Source organism: Procambarus clarkii, chromosome 39, assembly GCF_040958095.1.
Source record: "Procambarus clarkii isolate CNS0578487 chromosome 39, FALCON_Pclarkii_2.0, whole genome shotgun sequence".
Taxonomy (NCBI): Eukaryota; Metazoa; Arthropoda; class Malacostraca; order Decapoda; family Cambaridae; genus Procambarus; species Procambarus clarkii.
The window spans coordinates 10,850,928-10,865,262 of record NC_091188.1 but is presented as its reverse complement, the minus strand read 5'-3'; the positions used below and the strand labels follow the sequence as shown (position 1 = coordinate 10,865,262).

General features: G+C 38.6%; 1 protein-coding gene across 1 annotated transcript in view; it reads right to left on the bottom strand.

Moving 5' to 3' along the window:
* LOC138372759 (uncharacterized) overlaps window positions 1-14,335 on the bottom strand; it is a 112,662-nt gene that overhangs the window by 29,469 nt on the left and 68,858 nt on the right. The window contains exon 3 of the mRNA XM_069338367.1: window positions 7,027-7,111. Coding sequence (XP_069194468.1) covers window positions 7,027-7,096 — 70 coding nt within the window. The 5' untranslated portion in view covers window positions 7,097-7,111. The remainder of the gene's footprint in view (window positions 1-7,026; window positions 7,112-14,335) is intronic.

The following is a 14,335-nucleotide window of genomic DNA, read 5'->3' as shown; positions in this document are numbered from 1 at the left end:
GAGGTTGAGCTACGAGCGAGGACAGCACCCGGGCCATTGGGCAGAAAGGCTCGGGGGTACTCTGTTATTTAGTGATGGGTCGTACATTTATTTTTCTTGTCTTTAGGGATTAATGGAAATAAGTTTGCAGGGAGACCACGGTGGGAGCAAGTGAGGCAGACCACCGTGGGAGCAAGCAAGAGAGACCACCGTGGGAGCAAGCAAAAGATCACCGTAGGAGCAAGCAAAAGAGACCACCGTGGGAGCAAACGAGCAAGACCCCACATTCCCCCGTCCTAACTCTCCAAACTTACCTGTCCCCCCCCCCCGGACATCTGTCAGTGACCTGTCTTTTTTTTTTTGTCAAAGCCTGCCACCACTCATCACCCCCCCCCCCCCTCCCTTGACAAACATGTACGTCAAGGTTCACTTAGACTTAAAAGTCTGATATCTGAACAGCCAGGATACAAAAATCACAGTCAAAGTCTCCAAAGAAAAAGTTAAATTATTTTCCCCAGGATAAATATCAAATTAAAAAATCCACACGATCGAAGCTCATTAAAATAATTTCTTTCAGGAAACGTCTTTTTCCTATCTCGTAAAAAATACAATAATAATTTATTTCAATTATGCCTTTCGCTTGGAATTCTTGTAATGAAACCTGGTATGCAGATACTAAACGAGGAAGAAAGTCAAGACTATGTATGTATATATATATATGTCGTACCTAATAGCCAGAACGCACTTCTCAGCCTACTATTCAAGGCCCGATTTGCCTAATAAGCCAAGTTTTCATGAATTAATGTTTTTTCGTCTACCTAACCTACCTAACCTAACCTAACCTAGCTTTTTTTGGCTACCTAACCTAACCTTACCTATAAATATAGGTTAGGTTAGGTTAGGTAGGGTTGGTTAGGTTCGGTCATATATCTACGTTAATTTTAACTCCAATAAAAAAAAATTGACCTCATACATAGAGAAAAGGGTAGCTTTATCATTTCATAAGAAAAAAATTATAGTAAATATATTAATTCAGGAAAACTTGGCTTATTAGGCAAATCGGACCTTGAATAGTAGGCTGAGAAGTGAGTTCTGGCTACTAGGTACGACACATATATATATATATATATATATATATATATATATATATATATATATATATATATATATATATATATATATATATATATATATATAGAGAGAGAGAGAGAGAGAGAGAGAGAGAGAGAGAGAGAGTTTACTTTAGTCCTGGAGTAAGCTCAATGAGTCTGGCTCTCAATTATAATGGGTTTACAAAAGTACAATACTGCAGATTTACCCTCCAGGGAATAATGATACGTTAGGACCTTACATATCTGGCGACATGAGAATGTTCTGTCCTTTATTTATGTTTGTCACAAGAATAGTGAGGATTATTAGATCGATTAGGCTGCCTAAGTCATAAACTTAGTCGAGGACTAATGTAAACTGTCCGTGTATATACGCGGAGACAGAGAGTACACCTCTCAGTGTATAACTAGTGTATAACCAGTTTATATAACCGGCACTGTGTATAACTCCGTCCTGAAATTGATCCCCGAGGCCTGGATCGCTACAGTTGAATGCACACTGGAGTTTTATTGGAAACCTTTAAGAAAACGTAAACCAGTTTAATGCACCATTTAAAGGTATGTTTTAGTGAAGACGTTAGTTAGATACTGCTGATCAGGAACAGCTTATTTGGTGGTTATCACTGTATGTGCTCCTCTATCATAAGGTTACAAAATGTCAATTCTATGTTTAATGCATCATCTAATATATTGAGGTGAAATATTGATGCTTATCAGTTCTGTACAAGCCATATGAAAGGCAGTGCCTAAATGAGTAGAAATTTTGCATGATTGCAGATTAATTAATTAGTTGATTTATTTAGATGCATAACAATTAAAAACTGACATAGTTAAGCCTGTTATGATTAGTTTATATTAGTTGTACTGCTAATTGTCTCATCACTATAATTTTGTGATAAATATTGTATATTTACGATAGATTATCTTGTATAATTTTTTGTTAAAAGTCATTCACTTTATGCCTAAAATTAAATTTTTATTCAGATTGCTATACACCTGTTTAGTCCAGCCAACATTGAAATGATTTGTATAAGCTGCTACCAATTAAGTTTCTGATTCTCCTAATGAAAATGTCTACTTGCTAGTTTGTTATTGTAACTTTATGCAATTCATGTCTTGTAATTTTCATGTAAACTTCTCCAATTATAAATGAACAACAATTTATGAATAATATTTTTCACTGATCGATTGATTGAGTGTTATGGAGTATTAATAACAAATGAGATTTTTCCTGTCCAAGATCCGCCTTAAAGTTATTAGATAAATACTCAAGAATGAACTACAATGCAAAAAGGGTTATAAGAACATAGACATCACGAGTCTTGTCATCAAATATACTAGAGAATAGTGGAATTCTTTACCACTGAACACTAAGCTACTGACCCATGTCGTAGCTCAGTCGATTAAGGCAGCGTCTGGGATCCTCTAGGACGTAGGTTCGAACCCTCGTCACGGCCCTTGTGGTTTTGTTCATGTGGAAATTCGTATTGGCAATATGTCACTTCAATACCAACAAGAATCGTAAATATAAATTCGTAAAAATACAACAAGGTGTTGAATGAAATAGAGGCGAAGACTTTGCTAATCAGAAATATTCGTTGGTATTAAGTATACTTGCTGGTTGGTCGGTAAGGTATTGTGGTGGCGTTAGTTTGTTTTCTTTATTAAATAATCTACAATATAAGGATCATGTTTACATCAATTTACAAAGGAAAAATTACTACATTTATATATAGCTTATGTAATTCTCAGTAAACCAATTTTGCATATCATTACAGAGCATGAGCCGTAAACCCCAAATGTTATACTTGATCCTAGAACTTCAATATACTCGCAAGAACTTCAATATTTTGTCTACTGAATAACCCTTCTGGCTGCCTATCCACACACCAAATAATATAATCAGAGAGTAACATAATTATTGTATTCTTAATTTCTTGCATTTTATGTCAATATGACCGTTCAATTGCAAATGGTTTGCTCAAGACACCATTGATATACACGCTGCCTCCGACACTGTTTATAAAGCATACGGATCCAATCAATAAAGTCTTGTGCCACTCCTACACTCCAATATTTCTAAAACAAACTGAACATCAACACGGTCAAAACGCTTTCGACGTAAGTGGCTCTCCAGAAGTTGATCTTCAGCCTAACATCAAACCAAGTTTAGGATGTTGTTGATGTAAAACATTGCACGGGAGTGATCCCCCAGAATTTACATTATTCATATTCTATGTATAATTATTGTAATTATTTTTATTATTAATATTTTATTATTATTTATTACTTAATTTTGGGGGTTGACTAAGCGGCCATCGATAGCAGGGGAAGTTATCGTATTGGCATTGCAATCCAGAAGCCCCGAAGTTCGAATCTCGGCGAAGATGTAGCTCATCTTTTAAATCCTGTGCCAGGTAGCTTCCGACGTCCTAACAATAGCCTCGCCCCAGCAGCATGACTAATTCACACAATGATAGAGATACAACTTTCCTACCACTTTTACTCTGTGGTTGGAACTCCCAACCTAAAATCAGGTCGGCTTGTAAGCATCGTTTCTTTCCATGCGTGTTAGTACTGAAGTAGCCAACATACCGTAGATGACCTAGTGAAGGGCTGGCCTACCTGCCTTGTGAGCTCTCTGCGTAACCCTAGCGTTATTTGGTACTATTTTTCACCGTTGTTGCAACATCGTAACAACGTAATTACGTTGTATGTTTGGTGGATATGTACACACATGCACACTAATTGTTATCTCGAGCTCAGATAATAATACTGTCACTTCCAGTGCAGGCATTATTTATTCCAGAGTTTGATAAGACTGCTAAGACTCTAAAGCCTTTCTAACACTAAGTTATTCATCGTTAAAATACCCCATAAAAAATTAAACTAATTATAAACGTAACTGGGACGTTGTTTACAGTTTAATAATTATATGATTTAGCTTCGAGAGGAAGTTCGATGCACAGCAATGCTGTATGCCCGGGAGTGTGTGCAAATATTCTCTCTCATATTCCTCAATAATATTCATATTCCTCGTAATATTCCTCACCTCTGTTGCTGTTGTCCTGTTGCACGGACCCTGCAAGGTCTCGTGCACACGACAACAGCAACAGAGGTGAGGAATATTACACAAGGTAGCCAGCTGGCACCCTGCATGCTGGCCCTACTCTGGTGTGGCTCATATTGTTTTCATCTTGATAAAGTAAGGGATGTTTACGCAGTCTCTACCTCTTTCTCTCTGCTTTATTCTATGTCTCTCTTTTATTTATTTTTTTCAATTTATTTTGCTCTCTCTCCCTCTCCTCCCATTTGTTTCTATCTCGTTTTCTCATTTATTTTCTCGATTTATGTTTTCTTTATTTCTCTCTCTCTCTCTCTCTCTCTCTCTCTCTCTCTCTCTCTCTCTCTCTCTCTCTCTCTCTCTCTCTCCCGTCCTCTTCCCTTCCCATTCCGCGTCCACAACAACAGCGATCACTCAGGCGGGAGGGCTGTAGTGGGGGAACTGCTGATTCGTTATTGCCTAGTATTTTGTCCTGATATTTCTCGCGAAAATGAACACTTAAATATATCATACGACTTATTTTACTCTAAATTTGTGTGTATATATATATATTACTGAATGTTACTGGATCAGTGATGCTAGCGCAAATCTTCCTATATTTCGTATGTTCTTCTCTGAATAGGAAGTTGAGAATTAACATTTCAAACTTCAATTTACGGCTTAATTAAAGCCTAACGCTAAAAGATGCGTTTCTCGTTCAACCTGACAACATTTTAAAAGGCAGTGATAAAGTGTATACAAGTCAGCTTGAGCAATATATATATATATATATATTATATATATATAATATATATATTAGTGTACAGTATTTTGATAGGCGTCTTTCTTGTAAACATATGTTGTTGAATATGATCAAAAGGGTAAGATTTATGATTCTAACACGAATTTTCTCAAAATTTCTTACGTTTCTCTTCACTGTCGAGGGAAGTTGAAAAATTAACTATCCAAAGTTCATTTTCACACTATATTTTGATCTGACGCCTAGGGATGCCATCTGGGCGAAGTGCGGAGTCATTTGGGTTTTGGTCCACTAGGATGCGGGGTTCTCCAATGGGGAGAGGCAAGGTTTCTCTTGATGATATCGTTCACCTCGTTGTCTTGCATACCAACCCTTGGGGCTTCCGCAGTGCAACCCATGCAGTCCATATGGGTCTGCTTCCACTCTGTTGCAAATGCACTTGTATTCGGTGTGAATTGGGGCACCAAGGCGGAGGGCCATTGCTACACGAAGGGACTCTGGATCTAGACGCGCGCGTGCTATATATAAATTAGTGTACCTTGCTGTCCCTTTATGATAATGCATATGCTAATTCTCGTAACAAACACGAGAGAATGAAATTATTCTCGGTTCACAGGCCCTTGCAATAAAGTTTTTTTTATTGCTGCTTTTAAATCTTCAAACTGGCACACTGCCTCGACCAAACATCTATTCATCCTATCCGTCGCCTCCAGACCAGCAACTCCTCAGGTGTCGACACAATGGAACAAATTTAGAGGAACTCTGCAGGCTCTCATCATTAGCTCTCAGAATTCTCCAGGTTTTCTTTTCTCTCTGCCAATAACACGTAATTATTTCTCAGATTTTATCCCAGTATAAAATGCGAATCGTGCCGTGAGGCTGAGAGAGGTTGTAGGGCCTGTGATGGAGAGTGTGTATCTCTCCTCTACTATAACTACCGCTCAAGCACTCTATGTTCATTATAACTACCTCTCAAGCACTCTATGTTCATTATAACTACCTCTCAAGCACTCTATGTTCATTATAACTACCTCTCAAGCACTCCATGTTCATTATAACTACCTCTCAAGCACTCCATGTTCATTATAACTACCTCTCAAGCACTCCATGTTCATTATAACTACCTCTCAAGCACTCCATGTTCATTATAACTACCTCTCAAGCACTCCATGTTCAATATAACTACCTCTCAAGCACTCCATGTTCATTATATCTACCTCTCAAGCACTCCATGTTCATTATATCTACCTCTCAAGCACTCTATGTTCATTATATCTACTTCTCAAGCACTCCCTGTTCATTATATCTACCTCTCAAGCACTCCATGTTCATTATATCTACCTCTCAAGCACTCCATGTTCATTATATCTACCTCTCAAGCACTCCATGTTCATTATATCTACCTCTCAAGCACTCCATGTTCATTATATCTACCTCTCAAGCACTCCATGTTCATTATAACTACCTCTCAAGCACTCCATGTTCATTATATCTACCTCTCAAGCACTCCATGTTCATTATATCTACCTCTCAAGCACTCCATGTTCATTATATCTACCTTTCAAGCACTCCCTGTTCATTATATCTACCTCTCAAGCACTCCATGTTCATTATATCTACCTCTCAAGCACTCCATGTTCATTATATCAACCTCTCAAGCACTCCATGTTCATTATATCTACCTCTCAAGCACTCCATGTTCATTATAACTACCTCTCAAGCATTCCATGTTCATTATAACTACCTCTCAAGCACTCCATGTTCACTTAGAAAAACAAGATGTGTCGGAAACTCACATGTCGCACAATGAGAGGAAAAAAATGTCTTCAGAGTTTTGGACAAGGAACTCGGCTTTAAATCTTCAGTTCTATAGAATTGATCCTTTGAAGACAATTGTACCATTCCACATGCTGATGTACGAAATGTGGAAGTTGTTTCGGACCTTCTGAACTATCACTAAGTAGTTAGTTACCTGCTAATGGTCCAGGATTGACCGAAAGGTCGAAATTATTAACTCTGATTCTAGAATTTGCTGAAATTGTTAGTCATTCACCCCTACCTGTTGAGTGAGCTTGACCGTTAGACGTAAGGTTGAGAGTGAGGGACTAAAAATAGAGAGGTTCAGGAGGTCTCACCTAGGAGAGGCAACATGCCAGCACCCAGCAGCAGCAGGAGGAGGGGGGCAGGCGGCACAACAGCTCTCATCCTCAAAGCGTCGACCTGCAGGAAGTGAAACCCAATATTACCTCCCATGCGAATAATGTTATACATTTTTTTTATTTCTTACAAACATTTCGACACCTTTAGTCGGCCGTATACTAATTTCATCTTCAGTTTGTCCATAAGAACTCTAAACTTAAGTATTCTAGAAGAACATTAATAACAGACTTAAACGGGACAGGAGGAAATAGCTATAATTGTAAATTAGAATGGCTGTCTTTCTGGGGGTTGCTAGCCCCGACGCCCGTGGCTAGCCTCGCACAACTGTTCACTTCTGTTTGGGTCGGAGTTGGCCCAAGGGCCACGAGTGCCATTTGGCTCAGTAATCATTAGAACCCCCAAAGGACGATTCGTAGAATATCATTACTATTCTTTGGATAATTCTTATTTTTTTCCTGCTTGTTTTTCTTTCTTTGAATAACACACAACGTTTTGCATTCATGTTTTCAAAATCAAATTAGAGTTTATGATACTTTGCTTGTGATTAGTTATAATATGAGAGCGATCTTATTAGCACGGTTGGTGGTCAGTGAATACCCTCATGATGAGTACATCCACCACACCTGCCTCTACCTGGTATACAGCACACCACCACCACCACCACCACTACCACCACCACTACCACCACCACCACCACTACCACTATCACTACCACCAACACCACTATCACTACCACCAACACCACTATCACTACCACCAACACCACTATCACTACCACCACCACTACCACCACCACCACCACTATCACTACCACCAACACCACCACCAGCACCACCACCAACAGGCACTCTGTCAGCCCGGGTTGCTGCACCTGTAAATGGCTACAAAATCTTATTTGAATACTGATGCTTGCCTCACCCAGAGGCAGCTGAGTTAGGAGTCGAGGGTGGAGATTTGGCGGGTTTTTTTCCTACCACAGATGTAGCCACACATTTACAATGGTAACCAACATATATACATTTTTGTCTGCCCTCCTTGGACAGGGTTAGAGATCTGTTAAACATATAGGTCAGTGATTTATTGAACAATCAACCGCAGGAGAAGAGTGTAGTACTTTTAAAATGCTAGTAAAACCGACATACATAAATTTACGTCTGTCCTACATAAACAGTGTTTGAGGTGTGTTCTTTTATACATAATATGATTAATGTGTGCTTACACAGGTGAAATGCAATTTTGACCAGCTTACAAATATACACTTACATACATACAATATATATATATATATATATATATATATTATATATATATATATATATATATATATATATATAATATATATATATATATATATATATATATATATATATCGTACCTAGTAGCCAGAACGCACTTCTCAGCCTACTATGCAAGGCCCGATTTGCCTAATAAGCCAAGTTTTCATGAATTAATTTTTTTCGACTACCTAACCCACCTAACCTGACCTAACCTAACTTTTTCGGCTACCTAACCGAACCTAACCTAACCTATAAAGATAGGTTAGGTTAGGTTAGGTAGGGTTGGTTAGGTTCGGTCATATATGTACGTTAATTTTATCTCCAATAAAAAAAATTTTACCTCATACATAATGAAATGGGTAGCTTTATCATTTTCATAAGGAAAAAATTAGAGAAATATAATAATTCAGGAAAACTTGGCTTATTAGGCAAATCGGGCCTTGCATAGTAGGCCGAGAAGTGCATTCTGGCTACTAGGTACGACATATATAATAATATATATATATATTATATATATATATATATATAATATATATATATATATATATATAATATATATATATATATATATTATATTATATTTTGGTAGCAGTCTTTCCTGTAGACATATTTTATTAAATATGACCGAAAAAGTAAGATTAATAATTCTAACACGAATTTTCTCAATCTTTCGTACATTATGCTTCACTGTTGGAGGTAAATCAAAATCACTTCTCCAAAATTCATTTTTATTTCTAGTCTGACGCGACACGGGCGCGTTTCGTAAAACTTATTACATTTTCAAAGACTTCACAAATACACAACTGATTAGAACTTGCATTTCCCTGATTTTATATCTACTTTTGAGTGAGGTGGGAAGGGTGATGTGGCATTACATTTGAGTGAGGTGGGAAGGATGATGTGGCATTAGAGGATATTAATAGGGTATTAAAAGTATCAACACAAGACAGAACACGAAACAATGGATATTGAATAGAAGTGTTTGTAGAAAGCCTATTGGTCCATATTTCTTGATGCTTCTATATTGGAGCGGAGTCTTGAGGTGGGTAGAATATAGTTGTGCAATAATTGGCTTTTGATTGCTGGTGTTGACTTCTTGATGTGTAGTGCCTCGCAAACGTCAAGCCGCCTGCTATCACTGTATCTATCGATGATTTCTGTGTTGTTTACTAGGATTTCTCTGGCGATGGTTTGGTTATGGGAAGAGATTATATGTTCCTTAATGGAGCCCTGTTGTTTATGCATCGTTAAACGCCTAGAAAGAGATGTTGTTGTCTTGCCTATATACTGGGTTTTTTGGAGCTTACAGTCCCCAAGTGGGCATTTGAAGGCATAGACGACGTTAGTCTCTTTTAAAACGTTCTGTTTCGTGTCTGGAGAGTTTCTCATGAGTAGGCTGGCCGTTTTTCTGGTTTTATAGTAAATCGTCAGTTGTATCCTCTGATTTTTGTCTGTAGGGATAACGTTTCTATTAACAATATCTTTCAGGACCCTTTCCTCTGTTTTATGAGCTGTGGAAAAGAAGTTCCTGTAAAATAGTCTAATAGGGGGTATAGGTGTTGTGTTAGTTGTCTCTTCAGAGGTTGCATGGCTTTTCACTTTCCTTCTTATGATGTCTTCGATGAAACCATTGGAGAAGCCGTTATTGACTAGAACCTGCCTTACCCTACAGAGTTCTTCGTCGACTTGCTTCCATTCTGAGCTGTGGCTGAGAGCACGGTCGACGTATGCGTTAACAACACTCCTCTTGTACCTGTCAGGGCAGTCGCTGTTGGCATTTAGGCACATTCCTATGTTTGTTTCCTTTGTGTAGACTGCAGTGTGGAAACCTCCGCCCTTTTCCATGACTGTTACATCTAGCTGCCTTTTCTAGATGTAACAGTCATGGAAAAGGGCGGAGGTTTCCACACTGCAGTCTACACAAAGGAAACAAACATAGGAATGTGCCTAAATGCCAACAGCGACTGCCCTGACAGGTACAAGAGGAGTGTTGTTAACGCATACGTCGACCGTGCTCTCAGCCACAGCTCAGAATGGAAGCAAGTCGACGAAGAACTCTGTAGGGTAAGGCAGGTTCTAGTCAATAACGGCTTCTCCAATGGTTTCATCGAAGACATCATAAGAAGGAAAGTGAAAAGCCATGCAACCTCTGAAGAGACAACTAACACAACACCTATACCCCCTATTAGACTATTTTACAGGAACTTCTTTTCCACAGCTCATAAAACAGAGGAAAGGGTCCTGAAAGATATTGTTAATAGAAACGTTATCCCTACAGACAAAAATCAGAGGATACAACTGACGATTTACTATAAAACCAGAAAACGGCCAGCCTACTCATGAGAAACTCTCCAGACACGAAACAGAACGCTTTAATAGAGACTAACGTCGTCTATGCCTTCAAATGCCCACTTGGGGACTGTAAGCTCCAAAAAACCCAGTATATAGGCAAGACAACAACATCTCTTTCTAGGCGTTTAACGATGCATAAACAACAGGGCTCCATTAATGAACATATAATCTCTTCCCATAACCAAACCATCGCCAGAGAAATCCTAGTAAACAACACAGAAATCATCGATAGATACAGTGATAGCAGGCGGCTTGACGTTTGCGAGGCACTACACATCAAGAAGTCAACACCAGCAATCAACAGCCAATTATTGCACAACTATATTCTACCCACCTCAAGACTCCGCTCCAATATAGAAGCATCAAGAAATATGGACCAATAGGCTTTCTACAAACACTTCTATTCAATATCCATTGTTTCGTGTTCTGTCTTGTGTTGATACTTTTAATACCCTATTAATATCCTCTAGTGCCACATCATCCTTCCCACCTCACTCAAATGTAATGCCACATCACCCTTCCCACCTCACTCAAAAGTAGATATAAAATCAGGGAAATGCAAGTTCTAATCAGTTGTGTATTTGTGAAGTCTTTGAAAATGTAATAAGTTTTACGAAACGCGCCCGTGTCGCGTCAGACTAGAAATAAAAATGAATTTTGGAGAAGTGATTTTTGATTTACCTCCAACAGTGAAGCATAATGTACGAAAGATTGAGAAAATTCGTGTTAGAATTATTAATCTTACTTTTTCGGTCATATTTAATAAAATATATATATATATATATATATATATATATATATATATATATATAATATCCTACTTTGGCTCGGTAAGATAGCTGTTATAAAAAAGATAGCTACCTGCTATAGATAGCTTAGTATGTGTTACTAAGCACTTAACCACTGAAGGTGACAATAAGGTGCTTTTACAAGCTCAGGTTATAGTTACATCACAAACATTGTATAACTGATACATCACATAGTCTTGGGTACGAGCCCAGTGTACCATCAAGTGTATTCAGAAAAGGCTGCGTATCGAGAATGCTATAGGGTGTAAGGTGAGTCGCTGGGAAGCTGTGAGTGACAAGGGTACGCAGCTAAGCGGCTGCGAATTGAAGGGTCAGTAATTGGAAGGTTGAGGTCGCAGTTTATAATTAACTAGGCGGCTGTGGGTGCGCCATTATGGGTGGCCACTGTGGGTGACTGAGGGTTGCTACAGGTGGCTGCGAGTGGCAAAGTAGCCAGGTGGTTGTACGGGGTGGGAGAGCTAGGCAACGGTTCATAACAGCGTTGGCTGTTTTACAGGTAATCTGTATCTGTTTACATTCACTGATCAGTAGTAACTTTCCAGAAGACTATTGGCGTCATCAATGGCTGTTCACTCATCACCAGGAGGCAGTTTCTCAGTCAAACTTTCAACTTGACGACTTCACATAAGAAAACTTTCCGAAAGTTCAACCTTTTCTGACGACAGTTCCGGCATAAAACCCTCTGCCACCCTCTTCCTGACTGGTCCCGCGCCATGGTAGGTTTCACCCAAAGGCAGAACCCAGCCTCCACTGCTGACCTTTGAGAAATTATCGTGAGGTTATTTTGGAATGGGATATGGTGGTTCCGGCAACTGATAACATTTTAATGTTTGTAAATCCATACAAATATTCCTATTTAGTGTTGTAAAAAGCCTTTGAAGATTTTTAAGTGGCGTCATAATTTTTATGCCTCAATTTTCCATAGTAAAGAGCCAGAACTGTTATCCTTCTGGAGTTTGCCAATGTAACTAAGTTTGTTGTTAAATTTTAATTCTGTGTGTAACAATCACGCAATAAAAATATTATAATTTTGCGAATAGTTAGGTCTAGGTTAGGTTATTTGTTTTAGTGTTCTTCCCAATTATTTGAATATGATGAACATGGGTAAACCTTTCAACCCCTCCTCTGACCAAGTCCATTCCATCCAGCGGTCGACCCCAAAGACGGCAATTGTTAGGTTAGGTGTTTAGATTAAGTTGGCGATTATTTGTGTTTATAGTACGTGGGTGAAGCATTTACAGCATTGTGGTTTGAATAAAATTCGTCAGGGAACAACCCGTCCTCGACTCAAGTCCATTACATCCAGCGGTCGACCCCACAGACGTATTCATCAATTTTAACATGCTGTTCATTCAAAACAGAAATTTTCTCAAATATAAATTAATATTATAATAGAATATTGTGCACATATAGGCATAGGTTAGGTTAGGTTAGGTGTTTAGGTTCTGTTGGCGATTATTTGTATTTGTAGTACGTGGGTGAAGCATTTACAGCGTTGTAGTTCGAACAAAATTCGTCAGTGACGCACTTGTTCCGGAAGTGTTCGAACGAAATCAGTTGTGAGTCGTGTGTAAACCATTTTTCATTTAAGCGTCTCTAAGGTCAAACCCCAGCTTTGGAAGAGCCTACCCTGAAGACAGACGTGTAAACCATTTTCCATTCATAATCATGTATGGCTGGATTAACGAGCATTTGGACTTTGATGATGAGTATGATGCCCTCACAGCCCCGCTCCTGTGCCAAAAAGTTCCGCTACGAGCTCAATATAGTCCGTGCTACTTTGGAACGTTTTGTTCAGAGTAGCTGAATCTAAAACAACAATAACGGTGACGCCCTGGTACTCTGAACACAGAAAGTAACCAAAACACTGTTCTGGTAAAGGCTAACTTAACAAGAATATGGCTAAGGCTTCTGAAGATGGGCTGCTAATGTTTCACCCATTGTGAAACATTAACAACGCACACAGCCAACAACATACAGTAACCTAACATTCCCTAGGCCTCGCTCGTCGTAACTACAATATTAATCATATTAATCATACAATCATATTAATTTAGATTGGAGAAAAATACAGTTGTTATTACTATACACAGCTTGTTAAAGTTGACGAATGTGCCCTTAATGACAGCCACAGCAGGGGCGAAGGTTCCTTAAAGATGGCGAGCTGTTACTCTGTTATTACTTTAGTGCCGGAACGACTTTTACGATTTTAATGAAATTGAAGCGATTGTAATTTTTTATCGTTTTCCTCAAGTCACGGAAGAGGTAAAGGACAGTTTACTATAGGACTAATTACTTTTGTTTCTGAAATGATTGGTTGCTATTGTATAGATTGATCTTGAGGGCTTCTCTAGCTGTTATCTGCGCTTTTCTTTATAAAGACTAGGTTATGTTGATAGGCTAGGCAAGGTTAGTAAGTTAGGATCAGCTAGGCTATGTTAGGCAAAACTTTGTAAGATAGACTAGGCAAGGTTATGTTTGTTAGATAAGGTAAGTTAGATAAGGCTAGACTACGTTACACATGGTAGGCTGGGCAAAGTTATGTTAGGCTACGCAAAGCTATTTTAGATAGGCTAGGCGATTTTAGATAGGCTAGGCGATTTTAGATAGGCTAGGCGAAATAGATAGGCTAGGCGATTTTAGATTAGGCTAGGCTATGTTAAATATGCTAGGCTAGGTATATTTGTACCTGTAGGCTGTTAAATTTTTTTTATTGATATAAGGAATCACGAATCTGGTTAAAATAAAACGTTTCACCACATGACACCAGTGGCAGTTTCCGAGCGTGTCGACGTGATTTTTATGCTGTTTTCCGAGCGTGTCTAAGTGAATTATTTCGCTGTTTT